The sequence below is a fragment of the Ceraceosorus guamensis genome, assembly GCF_003144195.1.
Source record: "Ceraceosorus guamensis strain MCA 4658 unplaced genomic scaffold IE81scaffold_32, whole genome shotgun sequence".
In the NCBI taxonomy this organism is placed as follows: domain Eukaryota; kingdom Fungi; phylum Basidiomycota; class Exobasidiomycetes; order Ceraceosorales; family Ceraceosoraceae; genus Ceraceosorus; species Ceraceosorus guamensis.
In genome coordinates this window covers 103,030-121,332 of record NW_020290027.1, presented here as the reverse complement: position 1 = coordinate 121,332, position 18,303 = coordinate 103,030, and the positions used below count along the sequence as shown (strand labels likewise).

General features: G+C 55.2%; 7 protein-coding genes across 7 annotated transcripts; 4 read left to right on the top strand and 3 right to left on the bottom strand.

Annotated features, from left to right (window-relative positions):
* The first annotated feature begins 401 nt into the window (after positions 1–401).
* On the top strand, positions 402–2,592 carry IE81DRAFT_140709 (hypothetical protein). Its single transcript, XM_025510350.1, has 4 exons — positions 402–479; positions 573–781; positions 861–1,011; positions 1,078–2,592. The coding sequence occupies exons 2-4, from the start codon at positions 647–649 to the stop codon at positions 2,475–2,477; spliced, it is 1,686 nt and encodes a 561-aa protein (XP_025369384.1). The 5' UTR covers positions 402–479; positions 573–646; the 3' UTR covers positions 2,478–2,592.
* Positions 2,593–3,198: 606 nt separating this feature from the next.
* IE81DRAFT_140678 (hypothetical protein) lies at positions 3,199–5,713 on the top strand. The gene is made up of 3 exons (XM_025510349.1): positions 3,199–4,422; positions 4,492–5,367; positions 5,455–5,713. The coding sequence occupies exons 1-3, from the start codon at positions 3,407–3,409 to the stop codon at positions 5,591–5,593; spliced, it is 2,031 nt and encodes a 676-aa protein (XP_025369383.1). The 5' UTR covers positions 3,199–3,406; the 3' UTR covers positions 5,594–5,713.
* A 210-nt stretch (positions 5,714–5,923) lies between these two features.
* Positions 5,924–7,790, bottom strand: IE81DRAFT_347633 (isocitrate dehydrogenase NADP-dependent; the record flags this gene model as incomplete). The annotated part of the gene is made up of 7 exons (XM_025516175.1): positions 5,924–6,005; positions 6,089–6,456; positions 6,542–7,195; positions 7,322–7,387; positions 7,484–7,513; positions 7,626–7,678; positions 7,781–7,790. The coding sequence occupies 7 exons, from the start codon at positions 7,788–7,790 to the stop codon at positions 5,924–5,926; spliced, it is 1,263 nt and encodes a 420-aa protein (XP_025369382.1).
* IE81DRAFT_140660 (hypothetical protein) lies at positions 7,779–8,406 on the bottom strand. The gene has a single exon (XM_025510348.1). The coding sequence runs from the start codon at positions 8,356–8,358 to the stop codon at positions 7,915–7,917; it is 444 nt and encodes a 147-aa protein (XP_025369381.1). The 5' UTR covers positions 8,359–8,406; the 3' UTR covers positions 7,779–7,914.
* A 2,160-nt stretch (positions 8,407–10,566) lies between these two features.
* On the top strand, positions 10,567–12,252 carry IE81DRAFT_290562 (phosphoribosyl pyrophosphokinase; the record flags this gene model as incomplete). Its single annotated transcript, XM_025511856.1, has 4 exons — positions 10,567–10,646; positions 10,783–11,608; positions 11,696–11,744; positions 11,837–12,252. The coding sequence occupies 4 exons, from the start codon at positions 10,567–10,569 to the stop codon at positions 12,250–12,252; spliced, it is 1,371 nt and encodes a 456-aa protein (XP_025369380.1).
* A 1,328-nt stretch (positions 12,253–13,580) lies between these two features.
* On the top strand, positions 13,581–15,248 carry IE81DRAFT_347631 (COX15-CtaA-domain-containing protein; the record flags this gene model as incomplete). The annotated part of the gene is made up of 2 exons (XM_025516174.1): positions 13,581–13,975; positions 14,060–15,248. The coding sequence occupies 2 exons, from the start codon at positions 13,581–13,583 to the stop codon at positions 15,246–15,248; spliced, it is 1,584 nt and encodes a 527-aa protein (XP_025369379.1).
* Positions 15,249–15,414: 166 nt separating this feature from the next.
* On the bottom strand, positions 15,415–17,608 carry IE81DRAFT_323701 (thiamine diphosphate-binding protein). Its single transcript, XM_025514028.1, has 7 exons — positions 16,951–17,608; positions 16,829–16,845; positions 16,623–16,759; positions 16,302–16,524; positions 15,888–16,233; positions 15,719–15,803; positions 15,415–15,644 (listed from the first exon to the last, which is right to left on the bottom strand). The coding sequence occupies exons 1-7, from the start codon at positions 17,276–17,278 to the stop codon at positions 15,560–15,562; spliced, it is 1,221 nt and encodes a 406-aa protein (XP_025369378.1). The 5' UTR covers positions 17,279–17,608; the 3' UTR covers positions 15,415–15,559.
* Between the last annotated feature and the right edge of the window lie 695 nt (positions 17,609–18,303).

Genomic DNA, 18,303 nt, shown 5'->3' with positions numbered 1-18,303 from the left:
AGTCATGAGAAAAGCAAGCCTTCTGAAACCCCCCGGCTTCGTAATGTGACGGCGAGCGAGGAACGACCGCTGACGCTGACGATCGCTCCTTACGTTGCCTCTGGCTGAATCACACCAAATGTGTCTGCGATTCTACCGGATCCCACGCAATCTCTATGCGCATCTCTAGCACCCAAAAAGAACACGAAGGTTTCCCTGACCGACTTTCTAAATGATGAGGGTGAGTCTCGGCTCCTTGCCCACGTGTAACATCCGCATACAAGCATGTCCGCAACCCTGCAAGGAACAAGCAGAGTAGAGACTTGTGGTGGAGCTTGGAGGTAGCCAGAGTGCGAGCAGCACGCGTGATGGCGTGTAAAATATCTTCTTGGAGCACACACAGCAGCTTTGGCACATCAAGCGCGCTCACCCCCTGCCGCCTACGACAGCCACCGGCAAAGTTAATTGGGCCGATGACCTCGATGACCTCCCCATCGCACGTGAGTTAAGCATATAGCACCAAGCCACGGCTCGGTTTTCAGGGTTACTTTTGGTTTTCAGATTTCTGACATCGCGGTTGGATCGTCATGCAGCACGCGGGGAAGGTGCACCTCGCCGTGGAGGAGACTACCTGTCCACAGTCCCTGATAGGGCGGATCGTGACCGCATGATGGGTGCCGATCGCGGCCCCCCTCGCGAGGAGCTACCTCTCCCTACCAAGGCACCATTCACTGCTTTTGTTGGCAATTTGAGCTTCGATGTTACCGAAGGCGAGATTGAGAGCTTCTTTGCTCCATCGCAGGTGAGCTGATGCAGGCTCCCGCCAATCCGCTTGGATCTTGCTAATTTCCAGATGACCTTCTCTCTTGTCTGCGATCCAGCTCAAAGGAGTCCGCATCATTGAGCGCGACGGTCGTCCCAAGGGCTTTGCGTACGTCGAATTTGACACGCTGGATGGTCTCAAAGAAGGTCTTGCGCGCAGCGGGTCGCAGATGGCAAATCGCACGGTGCGCGTGAGCGTAGCCGATGCACGTGAGTCTTCAGAAGCAACAATGTCAAACCGCACGAGTTTCTGATTTTCCTTTCCTCTGTCCGCAGCCAAAGGAGGTGCCGGAGGATTTGGTGGTGGTCTTTCGAGCGTTGCGGAAGAAGCTTCGCAGTGGCGCAGAGCTGGGCCTCTACCTTCAGGCGGGGATGCGCCCCCCTCGGGATTCGCACGGAGAGGGTCAGACAGGCCGGGTTTCGGTCGCCAAGAAGCCGATGGCCCCAGTGGATTCGACAACATGGAGGTCGGAGCTGGCGGGCGCAGCGGCTTCGGTAGTCGTTTCACAGCCTCTCCTGCTGGACGCGAACGCGATGGTCCTGGTGGTCGTTTCGCGTCGCAGGGCACGGCTGCACAACCCCCAGCTGAACCAAGTGCGGGTGATGGCGCGACAAATTGGCGTACTGGCAAGCCGCACGAATCTTTGCAGCCACCCTCTCAGCCTGGATCACGTCGGCCGAGCGCCGGACCTGCAGGCAACGAACGCAGCCCTTCATCATTCAACCACCGCGGAGATGCGACGCAGGTCGATGAGCGTTTTGCCAGTCAGGAGCGCATGGGTTTTGGCAGCAAGATGCTTTCAACTCCCCCAGACAGTCCTTCCGCCAGTGCAAACGGGCCACGAAGGCAATTCGGAGCAGATCGTAGATTGAGCAATGCACCTGGCCCCAGCGCAGCTTCTCCGTCAGCCGGAGATGACGCTGAGACTTGGAGAAGCAGTCGCCGGCCGAGCGCCCCAGCTCGCGGCACTAGTCAAGGCGGAGATCGATATGCCAGTCCTGGCGGCGCTGCTGCCCCGCCAGCGGAGCGTAAGAAGCTCGAACTCAAGCCACGAAGCACACCAGTCTCCGACAACGCGAGCGCACCTGCACCGGCCACACCAAGCACTCCAGGCGCTGAAGGAGCTGCAGCTAGCCGTGCAAACCCATTCGGATCCGCCAAGCCGGTCGACGCTGCAGAGCGTGATCGCTTGATTGAAGAGAAAATCGCGGCGAGGGAGAAGGAGAGGAAAGAGAAGGAAAAGGAGAGAAAGGACAAGGAACGCGCAGATCGAGAGGCTGCGCAAGCGGCCGCGCCTAAAGGCCCACGAGCGGACGGTTCAGCCAAAGGCACAAGCGGAGGTGCAAGTGGCAATGCTTGGAGGAGAGATGGATCAGCAAAGCCTGTTTCTAATGGCTCGCTCAAAGTCGAGGCAGCAGACACCCCTCGAGTCGAGTCTGCATCTCAGTCGCAAGCTGAATCTGTGGAGACGGATGCGAATCAGTCTCCCGCGCCGCGAGCTCCTGCACCTACCGGAGCCTGGGGTGGAGGTCGCAAGCCTAGCGGCGCTCTGGGTGCAGGCACTGCTGAAGCTCAAGTCGAATCTGTCGACTCTTCTGCAAATGGTAATGCGACTCAGAAGGACAACCCTGTCGACGCTGCTACTGCTGGTGTAGCAAGTATCAGCACCGCCTAGACACCTTTGAGTTTCAAGCGTGAGGCTCTCGGCTCATCACAAAGAGCTGCCAGGCTTATCACGCTCGACCTCCACTATCACCAAAAGAACGATCGCTTGCATCACCGCCCAGGTCATCTCATGACGCTCGATCTCAAGTCGGTGCGCCCACTAGTGGCCCTCTGCGCGCATCGTTCCAAAATGACGCTGGATTAGTGAACATTTTCTTGCCCTGCGTCAGCCTATTTCACATGACCGCGCCTCTCCCACCTCCTCGTCTGTATGTCTTTCTGTCACGCTCTGGCTCAACGTGCTACGTTGCGCGTCTTCTCAAAGGACGATTCGTACCCCGAAATTTCATGTGCTACACTGAATATTTAGTCTGACTCATATGGGCTCGGCATTCAGCAAAACATGCTTCGCGTCTGGCTCGAGGCTTGAAGAGGCTCAGTTCTGATTCTGCTCGCAATTCCTGCGCTCAACACTATGTACAAATTTGACTGCAATATCAGAAAGCAACTTTGAATCGAGATCTGATTTGTTGCAGGCAGCAGTAAGTCGTGACTTCGTTTCACACGCCTCCGCGCGCACGATGCGCGCGCAGTTGCCTCCTCTGCTGTGCTTCTCGCGTTGCAAAGTCGGGTGGGCGATTGCGTGCGGCCTGCTGCAAGGAGGCGCGGAAGCGTGATCGTGCTTCGCATGCACAGACCTCTTTCGCAGCACTCAAGACTGTAACACTATACATACTAGCTCAGACCAGCCTCAGCTCCGACCATTACTTGCTGCGTCGCCTTTCAATCTCACCATCGCCGCATCACTGACGACTGACCGTGCACGCCTATCCTTCCATCGCTCGCTAGACTTGGGCATACCTCGCTGATTGCAAGGCGAATCAGGCGCATACAAGCTGTTCAGGACAGGTAGGACCGGGCATTCGCCAACTCGTAAGCATGCGACTCCATCCACATGGACGCACTCGGGCTTGCTCAACCAAACAAAGGCGACCATTCACTCTCACGACAGCGGTCACACTCACATGCTTGCTGCTTGCAATTAGCAGCGCCGCAACGCTGGCAAAACTAGACGAGACGAGGGTAGCAGGTCGGCCTTCGCACAAAGCATCGGATTCAGACGGTTTTCGCGCGGCGGCGGCGGCGGCAGCAGCAGCAGCAGCTGCTGCCGGTGCGGCCTCCGCTGAAGACAAGAGACTCTCTGGAGACAGGGATGCAGGAGTCAAAGCAGACGTGTGGTCCTCCTTGAGTGCGAGACGTCTAGCACAACTGGCTGCTATCCGCGCTGGTCTCGATCCAGACAGCGCGGCAAAAGCTGACGGCGGCGACAAATCACCTGGACGATGGGCAGACTACGTCCCTTCCGATGCGCTCCTGGATCATCGTACTCAAGGAGCTCTTGGTGGGCAAAAGATCACTCTGGATTCGCCGCTTTCTGCGCCTGCTAAGGCCGGCCCAATTTCCAGAGCCGCGGCACGAAATAGAGGCGAAACCCAGAGCGGACGGAGAAGCCGTCGCTTTGAAGAAGAGGAAGATGACGACTACGAGGAGGATGAGGATGATGACTACGATGATGAAGAGCCCCTCATTCCCACTAAACGCAAGGCCGTGCGGCGATCGCGCAAGCTGGCGCGACGAGCAGCCCAAGCAGGAGAAAGTCTACTGGCGCGCATCTTTCGATACTTTGTCTGGTCATTCGCTTCTAGCTACAGCGCTTCAGCGATCGTCCTTCGCGTCCTGCTCTTCACGCCTTTGCGAATTCTGTTTGGAGCTGCGGCGCATGGAGCTACGGGGACCCTGCGCACGACGGCTTGGGCATCAGAGTTGATGCTCTATCGACCTATCTCGACTGCAGCGTCGCCGCTGGTCTACCTTGTACAGGGAATTTTTTTCTTGGTCATTTGGTCACCATATCGCCTGATACGTGTCGTCGTCAGAGAGCTCTACCCGGTCTAGTGAGCGTCCACGGATTCTCTTTCGCCAGGCGTGGATGATTGCTGACCCATACACGTTCCTCCTAACAGTGTTTTCTTAGGTGCCGCTTTAGCCTTGGGAACATGCATAGGGCTTGGTGGAGCGGCGGTGCTGTATCTCAGCTCATTCTTCCTGAGCGACACTTCTCCAATGGAATCGAGCTTGAACGCCAAGGGCAAAGAAGCGCTCAACGAGACGCACAAAGCAGCAAAGCGCCGCGCTTTTGCGTATCAAGACGGTGCTCCTCGAGAAGCCGCGTACACATCCGGCGGCGCCTCTCTAAGCAGACGAGGCAAGGGGGAGAGCGTGCTGGAACGGAGTTTGCGAGAGATCGAGAGGGAGAAGGCCAGGAGAGGGGAAGTCATGGACGCGGACCAGATCTGGGACCGCGAAAGAGCTGCTGCTGCTGCCGAAGCCGAGAGGATGGAAGCCGTGGGTGTCAGTCTGAACGGCACTCGACGTCGTGGTAGTGCAAGTAACAATGACCACGTTCCATCACCAGAGAGCGATGAGGATGACGTGGCATTGGACGACGACTACTTTGGTCGCTACCCGGATTCGCATTCGGCGCGCGGAGGTGTCCGACCTGCATCCAATGCATCTGCAGCAACTTCATCCATTTCCCGTAGAACGAGTGGTCAGAGCAGCAGCAAGGGTAAAGGCAGATCTCTGGACGGATACGAAGACGTGCATGCACCCAATAGCAACACGACGTTAAGGTTGGATACCTCTCCATCGGAGCTGCATTCTCCAGTCAGTCAGATGAAATTGCCTCTCGGAGCGACTGGGCGTGGAGGATGGGGCTACGGAAGAGGCGCGGCACCTTTGAACGCCGCGGGAAGCAACCACTCTAGCCCGGCGCAAAGTCCAATCGCCACTGCCAGGCGACTCCCTAGTCGACCCGGAAGCATCAAAGATGCAGAGGTGTGAGTACGGTCGATTGCAAAAGGGCTAGGTATAGAAGTCTAGCCTCTCAAATGTGCTCATCTACATGTGCCCGGCATCCTGTGCAGGTATGGTCACGCTTCGTCCCACACTTCGGCCTCCGGCAGTCCGTACGCATCGCTCAACAGCACGCCCCTCGCAAGCCCGGACGTGATCCGCAAACCATTGCCGGTCGGTCTGAAGCGCAGACTCGGTGCTGGCTCTTGAGAGTGTGGGATGGATCACAAGCCACTTTACACCGCCCTTCTTGGCATCATCGACTGCGCTGAATAATGCCCTTGACGCGCACGCTGACTTTGTCGTACTTGAGGCCAACACTTGTTTAAGCTTCGCCACTCGTTCTTTACGAATGTCCGCTACTACAGCTTCTTGTCACGTCAAAATTCCGAGTGACAGCGTTTTGTTCGAATAGTATACCATTCTATCCCTGCGCTACCCACTCGACCTTAGCATGCCAATCTTTGCTTTCTTGTTACGAATGTTCGATAGGTCGTTGGCGGAGCCACTCTGCTTGCGCAGGCTGACACAGAACGACATTCAAAGCTTACCAGCTTCGATTCCCTGCTCCTTGAGCTTGCTTGCCATCTTGTTGCGCACATGGTCCAAGAATTCGGTTGTACTGAGGTAGAGAAAGTGTGAGGTGGTGTCAGCGTCTGAGCAAGCCAGGACTGGCCATCTTGCCATCGCACAGAAGTAACTCACGTGACGTAATGTTTTCTCTCCATCTTTTTGCCATGAATGGCGAGAGCGAGATCCTTGGTCATGACGCCGTCCCTGTCAATGGCCTCTACGCAAGCGGCCTCCAAGCTCTTGGCAAAAGTGATGAGCTCCTGATTACCATCCAACTTGCCTCTGAAGAGCAACCCTCTGGTCCAAGCGTAGATGCTTGCCACGCTGTTTGTCGACGTCTCGTTGCCCTTTTGATGCTCTCGGTAGTGACGGGTCACCGTTCCGTGCGCAGCTTCCGACTCCATTGTCTTTCCGTCTGGCGTGATGAGCTCGGAAGTCATCATACCCAAAGAGCCAAAGCCCTGCGCCAAAATGTCCGATTGGACGTCTCCGTCGTAGTTCTGAACAGCATAGAATGATGCAGGCACAGTGCGTGAGCCATCCAAATCACGCGCCGGCTTTGCTGTTGCGCTCTCTGTTGCTCACCTTGCAGGCCCAGACGAATCCTCCTTCACCCTTGATGGCCTGCGCAACCATGTCATCGATAAGTCTGTGCTCGTACCAGAGCTTCTTTTTCTCAAATTGACTCTTGTAGTGCTTCTGGTAGATATCTTCGAAGATGTCCTTGAACCTGCCATCATATGCCTTTAGAATAGTGTTCTTGGTGCTCATGTACAGGGGCATTCCCTTATCGAGGGCCATCTTGAAGCTGGCGTGCGCAAAACCCTCGATCGAGTCCGTCGTGTTGTACATGGCCAGACCCACACCCCCCTTTTCTGGAAAGTTGAAAATGTCCCACGTCTTTTCCTCACCATCCTCCGCTTTGAAGGTCATTGTGAACTTTCCAGGCTTGTCCACCGCAAAGTTTTGACACCTGTACTGATCTCCAAATGCGTGTCTGCCGATGCAGATCGGCTTGGTCCAGCCTGGAACAGGTCGCGGAATCTTTTCCAAGACGATGGGTTCGCGGAACACTGTGCCTCCCAAGATGTTGCGAATCGTGCCGTTAGGCGAGAGCCACATCTTCTTCAGGTTGAATTCCTTTACCCGAGCTTCATCGGGTGTGATAGTAGCGCACTTGATGGCCACGCTGTACTTCTTTGTCGCCTCGGCAGCCTCTACTGTCACTCGGTCCTCGGTCTGCAAAAAAAAAAAAAAAAAAAAAAAAAAAAAAAAAAAAAAAAAAAAAAAAAAAAAAAAAAAAAAAAAAAATGCGTCAAGGTTGAGCTAGGATGCGTGTCCTTGCAAGCGCTTCTCTACACTCACAGCATCTCGGTTCTCGATGCTGAGATCGTAGTATTTGATGTCCAAGTCCACATATGGCAGGATAATCTATCGAAGCCGATCAGCGGGCGTTTTTGGGCGATCAGCACATGGCAGCTCCAGAGGGGAACCCTTGACAGGATCAGTGCAGTTTCAATGACTCACCTCTTCCCTGATCTTGTGCCAGATGATGCGCTGCGAGTGAATTCCAGCAAAGCAAGGATGAGGTTGTGCATCAATTACCGTGCTAGTCGCCAGTTCCGATGGTCGCACCGCTTGTAATTGGTGCGGCTATCGAGGTGCTCACAGTCATCTCGTCTCCATCCATCTCCACTACGGGGTTTGCAACCTTGATTTTGCCTGTGCGTCCGTGTGCCCAGATCAATCCAGTTGAAGACCAAACAGCGCGTCAGCACGCGCATGTACCATTCGCCAGGGTCGAGTCTCTATCCGAACACTCACGAGGCGCCATGCTGCTAGTAAAAGACCTGATCGAGGCGGTAGAGCCGAGGTGAGAAGCTGATGCTCGTGCGGCGCTCAAAGGAGAGCTGACTGTGCGTTGCGTCAATGAAGCGGATTGTCCAGTCGGGCGAAGGCTAGATGAGGGGCGGAGAGTCTGCTGGTGTATGGAGCGGACGGCGGCAAGGTTGGACGCGGGGGAGAGGGACAAGGATGAGCGGGCAAGTGCTCGAGAGAGGGGAGGATGCAAAGTCAAAGAAGACATTTCCCTCGGTGGAGAAGAGGCGCAAAGTATTTGTGCTGGAAGAGGTGGTGGAAGGGGGTGGGGGTAAGGGCAAAGGGAGAAGACGGCTCGGTGATGTTTGGCCGGTCCAATACGTGTGGACTGTGTGGGGTAAGGGGAAGGAGAGGTCAAGCTGTTGGGGAGGCAAGTAAGCTGCGTGTTCACTTCGTGACTGGCAGCAAAAGTCGATCTTCTGCACACACACCACTGTGACCAGTTGGGGGAGCATTAATTCTGATATGCAGGAGCAAAGGCTAAAGCTCGGTGGGACCAGGTGAGTGAGCGCACAGCCATGCATGCATCACACAGTCACAGTCATTTGAGTCACGAGTCTGATGAGTCAAAGTGGAAGAGAGAGCGCAATTAAGAGAGCGCAATTAAGAGAGCGCAATCAAGAGAGCGCAAGAGAGCGCAAAGCAGGGCACGCATGCATCCGAGCCAGCAATGGCTGCGTCGAGTCAAGTCTGAATCAGATTCGTGACTTGCTAGGCTTTGCCAGCATCGTCTGCTTTCCCAGCACCACCACGATGCGACGATATCTCTTGTCTGCCGAACTCGTGGCTGCGACTGCGAGGCTGCATGGATGCGAGCTCTCTTCCACCACAACTCGTGTGGCCCTGTGCCGAGCAAAAAAAAAATAACATCAAAGAATCTGAGCAAAAGCGTGCCGGGCCGCGCGCATGAGACACATTAGCCGCGGAACAGCAGCAGCAGCAGCAGCAACTTTTTGCTGCTAATTTGGCGCACCGGTGAATGGAGCAGCCGGAGTTACCGCCGTAGTTGACCGTCAGAATCAGAGACATCGCTTTGAATTTTATCGCGTGGTACGCCATCGTGAATTAGGTACTTGAACTCTCCGGCGCCTCTTCATTTGTTCATTTTCAGGTTGAGCAATAAATATAGGTTGATTCAAGATTGGCATCCTCCACACTCAAGACTTATTACTATGTTTCGCATCTTGCTTGCAAAGGCAGCCAGTCGTGGTCACGTGTATGCGCTCCCCCCGAAGTGCGTGCGGGGAGTCGACGCCCTTTCTGGCACTTCGACTAGCTCGCTCATAGACTCACAACTTGATGGATTGACAGCCCTTTCTCAGCATATAGGGCTCCATGCTCCAGCGCATACTATCATCCACGCATGCATCTACCTCACCTGTGATCGAGGTATCTGCCTATCTGATCGCATTTGGCCGGCTCATGACCCTCGGGGCCACAAAGCATGCAGCATGGCTTTCCAGGTCCATTCGCAGGCTTTATGTGAGCATCGCTTGCATAAAGCCTTGCATTTGCCTTGCGTGGGCAGTCATGAGTGCAACAGTCTGGTGAAGTCTTGTGCGATCTCGAATCTCTTCATCAGTATTTGAGACTTCTATCTGTATCGAGTCATATGCGGTGAGTCGTGAGTGTAGCCTGCCTGCAGACCTCGCCCTTCCCGATGAGTCTGGGCATCCAGCCGCAAGGTTCTTCTATATTCACGATTGATTGAGTGATAATTGGTTCGTGCAGGCGTGCAGTCGTGCAGGTGGTGAGTCAACAGTCAATCAGTGACGAGTGCGCTACAGCGCGCATAGGAATGGCAAAATATTCTCGATGACATGCTCCCCGCGCACCGCCAAGAAGCGCAAAGCTGCGACGTAGGCGGCGTCGTACCGTACCGGTGCCGTGCGGCACCTTATTCTCAAGCGCGTGATTTTCCCTTCTGCCTAATTCGAATAATTCACGATTGCGGAGATCTCGATCGAGCACAACTGGGACTTTGAGACTTGCGCGCGCGCAATCTTGTGAATCAAAATATCACGAATGGAAAAATCCTGACTGGCTAGCTGGCCATGCACGAGTACTCGGACGCGATGCAGCGTTTCTGTCGGCCTGCAACCTACCGGTAATCGTGAACCACAGAAGCGGATTTTGACTTCAATTCGGTGCCGCTCATCCTTGCAGTCAGCCGCTAGGCCAAGACTTGACGAGGTGAATACCGGTCCTGCCCATTCATATTCATTCAGCGATCCGCGATTCCCTTCAGACGCTCACAGCGGCGAGATCGTCATCGTCAAGCACCTCGTAACTAGTCCAGCACCCACCTTGGTGCCGGTCTTTCAGCACCACAAGACCAAGTGATCGAAGTAGGTAGCATCTTCGCCTCGAGGACTGCAATACCGTACTTGGCAATCGCCGAGGTAGGGCGCATACATTCGTCCACTTTTTCGCCGTACCTGCTGCAACTCCCCTCTGAACACGTCAGTCATCTGCTTCCCTACACTGCACACAAAACAGGGCAGGCATCGTCCATCTCGTTCGATCTTGGCCAACTTCTATCCTTTGTTCGAGCCAGCACACACCTTGTAAGGATAGGAACTTCGATCACGAGTTATTTTACAATTGCAGACACGTCTTCCACAGATCAGGCGAATCGCTTGCGCGGTCCCAGACGATACTCGCTCGGCTGCACTCAGGCCATTCAGAAGCCCGGTATATTGGCCCCCAAAGGTCACAGCTGAATTGGCAAGATGGTCGCCTCTTTGGCTGGAAACATCAAGGTGTTCTCGGGAACTTCGCACCCGGAATTAGCACAGCTGGTAGCGAAACGGTGGGTAGAAGGGGGAGAAGGGAGCGGAGACACAGACGCTGTAGCATTCGGGAAATACTTGTTCGCGAACACATCCGGAGTGCGTCCTTACGAAAGGTGGCAGAAGCTGACCCGCTTCGCTTGACACCTCCTTTAGGCTGGGACAACCGCTAGGCCGGGCTACAGTGACGCGCAACGATGCTGGAGAGTCGATTGTGCGAATAGCAGAATCGGTACGAGAGCACGATGTGTACATCATCAACACTTCTTGCGTCTCACCGACACCCTCAGGATCAGCAGCATCTCCCAACACTTCGTTGATGGAGCTTTTGATCATGATTCACGCTTGCAAGACTGCAAGCGCAAAGAGAATCACTGCCGTCATTCCCCACTTTTTCTACGCCAGGCAGGACAAGAAGGACAAGAGTCGAGCTCCCATCACTGCAAAGCTGATTGCAAACATGATCGAAAATGCGGGATGCGATCATGTAATCACCATGGACCTTCACGCATCCCAGATCCAGGGTTTCTTCAACGTGCCTGTCGACAATCTGTATGCGGAGCCCGCGGCGCTTCAGTACATCCGGGAGATGGTGGACTGCTCAAAAGCTGTCATCGTATCTCCAGATGCGGGGGGTGCCAAGAGAGCCACCTCGCTCGCAGACCGGCTTGAGGTGGATTTTGCTCTCTTCCACAAGGAGAGGAAAAAGGCCAACGAAGTGTCACGGATGGTTTTGGTCGGCAATGTGAAGGGCAAGGTAGCAATCTTGGTGGACGATATGGCCGACACGTGTGGGACTCTGGATCTAGCTGCACAGCAATTGGCGGAAAGCGGAGCTGAAAGGGTTCTTGCTATCGTCACGCACGGAATTCTGAGCCCGCCTGCCATTGAAAGGATATCCAAGTCTAGTCTGGAGAAGCTGGTGGTGACCAACACTTTGCCTCAAGCTGCGAATCGAGCCAGGTGTCCCAAGATCGATGAGGTGCGTTGGCCATGTTTCTGCCTGCCTGGAGAAGTGCAGGTGCAGGCCTTCCCAGCGACTCTACTCACCCAGTATGTCCGCCCCAAGATCGATATCAGCCATGTCCTCGCTGAGACCATCAGACGATCGCACCATGGTAAGAACCTTCTGCAGAGTATAAGGACTCTTCGTACGAGCTCACTGACTCATTTTACACCCTCTGTCTGTCCTGCTCTGTCACCTTGACAGGCGAAAGTGTTTCGGTGCTTTTCAACGAGATTCCTTACGACACGACACAGCCGTACAGGCACGGCCTTGACACTCCTGGTGGAAGTCCCCCGAGGTCTGGGCTGACTGGCGAAAGCTTCCACAGCGCATTCAAGCCTAGTCCATACAATGATCCGGACCCCCCATCTCGAGCCAATTACTTTGCGGATACATCCTCTTCAGGATCTGGCTCACTGCCCCCCACTCTTGCGGCGCTTTCGACCCAGACGCAAGCCGGTTCGTCCACCCATCAAATACAGCATGCCAGTGCAGAAGGTAGATCTACCGTCACGCCTCCTACACCCTCCGCACCACTGCCAGAAGATGCAACCCCCAAAGCGCTGACCAACAAAGCTAGGGAGCCGAGTCCACTTACAAGGGAATTCTCCGCCTCCTAGCTCGGCCTCGTGTCCCAAGAGCTCGCAACGCTGCACCCGGTATTCGAATGTAGGCTCTCTTCTCGAGTGGCTGCCTCAATGATCTCTCAAGCGTAGTCATGAATGCTGTCTAATTACAAATGTTGTCCAGCTCCCTGCCCGCATTCCAGTAATCCTTGCTTAGGGTCGTGGGCGCATATGATCGTGCCTATGTTCAAGGGGTCGACTGAGCAATGTATACGGATGGGGCCCCACATTCACCTATGGGCGAATTCGACCAAAGGAGTGGGGCGCTTTGGCGAGTAGCAGGGGACGCCCGCAACGTGCTAGAATGGCAAGAGAACAGGCAGCGAAAGATCGAGGAGCAAGACAGGTGAAGGTTTGTGTGAGAGAAGATCCACGACGCTTGATCACGTGCCTTTTGCACTGGTGAGCTCGCGCTGCTGCTGCATGCATGCAAGCGCAACGCCGTCCGGCTATTCGCGGCGCGGGCTTAGTCAGAAGCGCAGAATTCGAATCACGAATGGGTGAATGAACATATGCTGGGGTAAGGCGCATCTTCCAGCGCGACTGTAATTCCTGATGAGTTCATCAAAACCATCCTCCCTCACGACTCGATGCTTCGATCAGCACAACAAGCTCTCTTGCCCAGCATGACCAATTCCGACTCGTGTTCAGTGTGATTGGACCATAACTCAGCTGGTTCCGCGTTCAGCATCTCTCCTTTTCTTCTAGCGTCACAGACACATTGAGCTTCACATTCAACGAATAGAATTGCGACTAGGTGCAGCTGGATTCACCGTCAGCCTGCGCAGCTGTGAAAGCGCTCCAGCCAAGAAGATCTCGGGTCGTAGCTGCTAGCTATACAGGTGAAGCTCCGTTAAGCTTAGCGTACAATGGCCCTTCCACAGCTTCCCCTCGGCCTGCGTCTCGGACTCAGATCTGCCTGTCCCCCGCCTTTGGTGCTCGCATCCACGAGCGCTTGTCATGGAAATGCGCTGCACGTCTCGAGTCGGGGCTTGAGTAGCAGTATCTCCCAATGCTCGTCGGGCATTGGATCTTCTAGGGGTCAACTGATCAGCTCGCTCCGTTACGCTACGACAAGCTGTGCGCGATGCAGCGTGATCAGGCCTGGCTTAGGATCGCCAGCAGATGCTTGGCGAAGCATCTCCACGGAAGCTGGGTCATCGAGCTCACGACAGACTGTCTCTGCGCGGTCTACACGGGGGCATCAGCCTCTCAGTCGTACATTGACCAAAGGTCGCGATGCTCATTCAGGATCGTGGACGTTTGATCCTTGCCGGCCGGCAAGTCGTGCAACTTGGACCATCCCATCGTCTCGAGGCACGATGAGCTCACTCCGAACTTTGCACATTGGCAGCGCCTCTAGGTCCACCGCTTCCCTATCTGCTTTAGGCGCGTCACACGCCACAAGCCCAAGGACTGCTGAGCCGCTCAAACGCTCTTCGACGTTATTCAGCATCCCTACTTCGCAAGACCTAGCTGCGCCAGTCAACGAGAAGAAGTTCAATGATGGCACGCGACCGATCGTAGCCTATCATTTGTTGGCAACATTCGTCTTGGTGTACGCCATCATTGTAGTCGGAGGATTGACACGCTTGACGGAGAGTGGGTTAAGCATTACAGAGTGGAATCCTGGCACGAAAGGTATGAAGTGGCCCGCCAACCAGCAAGAATGGCAAGTGGAATGGGACAAGTACAGAGAGACTCCGGAGTGGGCATTGTGAGTTATACTCCTTGCTTTTCTTGGCTGTGCCTTTCTGTTCGAGCGAGAAAGGCGCACTGACACTAATGCGCATATATGCAGGCTCAACAAGCACATGACCCTTGAGGACTTCAAGTCCATTTACATGTGGGAATGGGGCCACCGCATGCTGGGTCGCTTCATCGGAGTATTTTTCTTGGTCCCGGCCATAGCGTTCAGTGTTAGCGGACTGGCGGGTCGACGGACGCGCCTCAAATTGCTAGCCATCGCCAGCGGCATAGGTTTTCAAGGGGCTCTCGGCTGGTACATGGTCAAATCCGGTCTCGCGGCACCTCAAAAGAAAATTGTCGCTCCCATCGCTGCTCATCCCAACAGCACCGCTCCTAGTAGCAACACCGGCGCCCAACCTCGTCTGGACCCTAATCTGCAGACTGCTGAGTGGACACCACGAGTGTCTCACTTCAGATTAGCAGCACATCTGGGCACTGCCTTCCTGGTCGGGTTGGGCTGTCTGCATACTGCAGCAGTCATCTTGCGACCTAGATTCTTTTCGAGGTTGACCTATGTCGCTCAAAGCGCGAAGGCGCTGTCGTCCAGCTCTGTCAGGCGCTATGCCAGTCAGACGAAAGCAGTCACCACGTTCGTCTTTGTGACCGCAATGACTGGAGCCTTGGTTGCTGGACTGGACGCTGGACTGGTGTACAACGAGTGGCCAACGATGGGGGACGGCAGGCTAGCTCCACCACTTGCAGAGCTTCTCGACCGACGCTACACTCTTTCCGGTGGCCAGTCGGAACAGGATGGTAGCGGTTGGCGAGCCGTTGTTGGCAATTTTACATCCAATCCCGTTTCTGTGCAGCTGATGCATCGAACGCTTGCCACCACTTCTCTCGTGTTGGTTCTGGCTCTAGGATGGAGAGGCCTGCGCCTCTACAGAGCTTCGAGAGCGGCCGGATATCCATTGCCAAAGTCGGTGCCTCGCTTAGCTCTGCTGAGCGCAGGCGTCGTCTCCATGCAAGCATCGCTGGGTATCTTCACCCTGCTCTACCTGGTTCCGCTGGAGCTGGCTAGCGCCCATCAAGCTGGTAGCGTAGCGCTGCTTAGCTCCCTCGTAGCCCTCACCGCTGCTCTTCGCAAAGCTCCCAAATCTTTGTGGAGCAGCGCCATCACTCAGGGGCCAGTCAAGAGCGAAGCGCAAAAGAGGGCAGATCAAGTCGCCGCCAACGCTTTGCGCAAAGTCCTAAAGGAGAACAGCGCTGCGACTTCTGCATCGCGCGTGCAGTTGTCTTAGATGCGCAAACTTTTCAGCCCCTCGTGATCCTGTCGTGTGATGTAGCCGCTTCCGCAATTTGTCAGTCTCTAGTCACCACACTCGCAATGGTCCTTGCCTAGGATGGTCCATCACCACTCGTAGACGCCTTCATCAGCACGATGACACACTTTGTCTTTCGACGCAATTCTGAATCACAATATCAAATGTCAATTGGCGTCCAATTGAAGTGAGGGCCTGAATGTACGCTTTTTGCCCTCGCAATCAGTCACTCCGCCCCCTTTCCTACATGAATCTGGCATTGAGCCGTAGCACGGATTTCGTGGGATTTCTCAGGCCTTGTACAAGGCCTTCTTGGCCTCCTCAACAACGATATCTGCGCTCGGGAAGGATAGATTCTCGAGATTCGTTGCGTAGCTGGGTGAAAGATCAAAAAGACGCGCGTGAGCGTTCATGCAAATCAGGTGCTTCTGCGATCCTATGCTGCTCACGGAGTTGGCAGGTCCGCGCCAGTCACTCTGCGGACTGGCGAATCCAAATGGTCAAAGGCGAATTCGTTGAGCTGCGCAGAGATCTCTGAAGGCGTACGAGAGATGCATCGGTGGTTGAGTTGCATGGTCCCACTGAGCGACGCGAGGACTTTGTACTCGACAAACTTACCGGACCCAACGCCGAAAGCTGGAAAACCGCCTTCCACAGTGACGACTCTGTTGGTCTTCTTGAGACTTTCAATGACAGTCTCAATGTCCAAAGGCCTGATGCTTCGGAGGTTGATCACCTCGGCCTCGATGCCTTCCTTTGCGAGAAGTTCCGCAGCTTGCATGCAATGCGTCACACCCAGAGTGTGGGACACGAGCGTCACGTCCTTTCCTGATCGTTCGATCTTTGCTTTGCCGATTGGCAAGACAAAGTCGTCGGAAAGGATCTCAGAGTTGACCGGGAAAGAGTGGCCGTACAAGATCTCGTTCTCCAAGAACACGACCGGGTTAGGATCACGAATCGCAGCCTGAAGAAGTGCAGGTAGTTAGGCGAGGCGCGCCTCCGCGTGTCGCTGACAGTGACCCCTGCACTCACCTTCATCAATCCCCTGCAGTCCTCTGCGCTCCATGGGCTGATGACCTTCAGTCCAGGTATCTGACCGTACCATGCGGAGTAATCTTGGGAATGCTGTGCACCCACTCCGGCGGCAGCACCATTCGGGCCTCGAAAGACGATGGGGCAAGGAACGTTTCCTCCAGACATGTAGTAGGTCTTGCCTCCACTGTTAATGATCTGGTCGATCGATTGCATCGCGAAGCTGAGCGCACGCCAAGAAATTCCGCTCTTGTCAGCACTTGTGGTCACGATGGCCGCTCGTTCGGCTTTTTTGGCCAGCAGCGAGAGATGCCGACTCACTTGAAAGTCATGAACTCGCAGACGGGTCGCAGACCAGCCAGCGCAGCGCCGACTGCAAGACCCGTGAAACCAGCCTCCGTGATGGGCGTGTCGATCACTCGACGCTCTCCGAACTTATCGAGCAAGCCTTTTGTAATCTGCCAAGGGCCAAGTCAGGGTGTGAGCATGCGGCATTGAGCTTTGGCGCCGCACTTGACTGCACGCACTTTGTAAGCGCCATTGTCTGGATATCGAATAATAGCATTTCCAAGTCAGCTCAAGCCAAACATGGAAATTTCGGAGGCAGTACTTTGACAGCGGTACAGCGTTCCACCAGCTCAACACTCACATCTGGCCACTTCCTCTCCGAGGATGAACACACTGTCGTCGCGCAGCATCTCCTCCTCCATGGCCGAGTTGAGAGCTTCGCGAACTGTCATCTCTGTAGGTTGACTGCTAGCCGCTCTCGCTTGGCTGACCGATCCTAGCAGCTGGGAACCGGACGCGCGAGAAGCAGTCGCAGCGAGGACACCACGAGCATCCTTGTTGCGTTGACTTTGCGAGCCGAGCGAAGGAAGCGCGAGCTGCGAAGTGGCACGATGGCTGAAGGGACGCAGGCTGCTAGTGGCAGCGCTCCTTACGGAGCGAGACAAAGGCGTAGCAGCACCTCGCAGCATTCTGAAATCTAGTGCTGCCAGGGTGGGCAGCAGTGTGTGGAAGTTGAGCTCCGCGTCGCCGTCAGCGACTGGTGAATATATCGAGTCGTGTCCTTTTACGAGCTCGACTTTGTGTCCTGAGAATCGATTGTGTGCGATCGCTCGTGCGCTTTGTTAAGCTGCGCCTTTGTGACGTCCGCAATTGCTGCTGTTGAAGAAGGTGGTGGCTGTAGCAAACAAAGGAAGGAAAGATGCCCACAGTCGCATCGCGATGCCTCGCTGCCTCTACACGATTGACCGGCCCACGCCATCAGAGCCTTTACGAAGTTTCGCTATTCTGCTCAATGCTTGCTGCACGCTTGTCAGCAGAAGGTGGAAATTGATGGGGCGCGCTCTCTCGCGCGCGGATGATTGACCCGCGGCGAGCACGGAAGTTGAGCGCACGCGCGCGCGGCAGGCACTTGACCGCGAATCTGCGGTGCTGCTGGCCCTGCATCATTGCTGTGCATGCAATGCGCCTCCCAGCCCACGCTGATGATGCTGCTGCTGCATGGGATTGCGGACCGTGCGTAGCGACGGCCATTGCACCGAGGGTCGACCGGTGCGAGAGGCCCTGCAGGGACTGTGCTGGTGCCTGCAAACGCGTTCAGACATCAACCTTCCCGCGCCCCATTCAAGCGCTTACCCCATGATCAGCCATCAAGGCTGCAGCGCGCAGCAGACGACGCGCTTCATTCGCGCGAGATATCTACAGCGACACCGCCAACACGGTTCTACAAGACATCAGCTACCTGCACACGAATAGATGAGCAATCGTGAATCACCGTGAATTCCTTCTCTTCTCCATATCTAGACGTAGCGGTCTTAGACGGAGCCGTCTTCATTCCATCCACCGGCGGATCTGATGAGCACTACCTTCAGAGGCCCACTTTGCCGATTGGTCTGGCGTTCGTCGCTCTCAAGTCCCCTCGCTAGACGGCGCGTGACACGTTCAAAGTCTCAGTTCACCACTGTCGGGCACGGACCTCTTTTGTTCTCGGCAAATT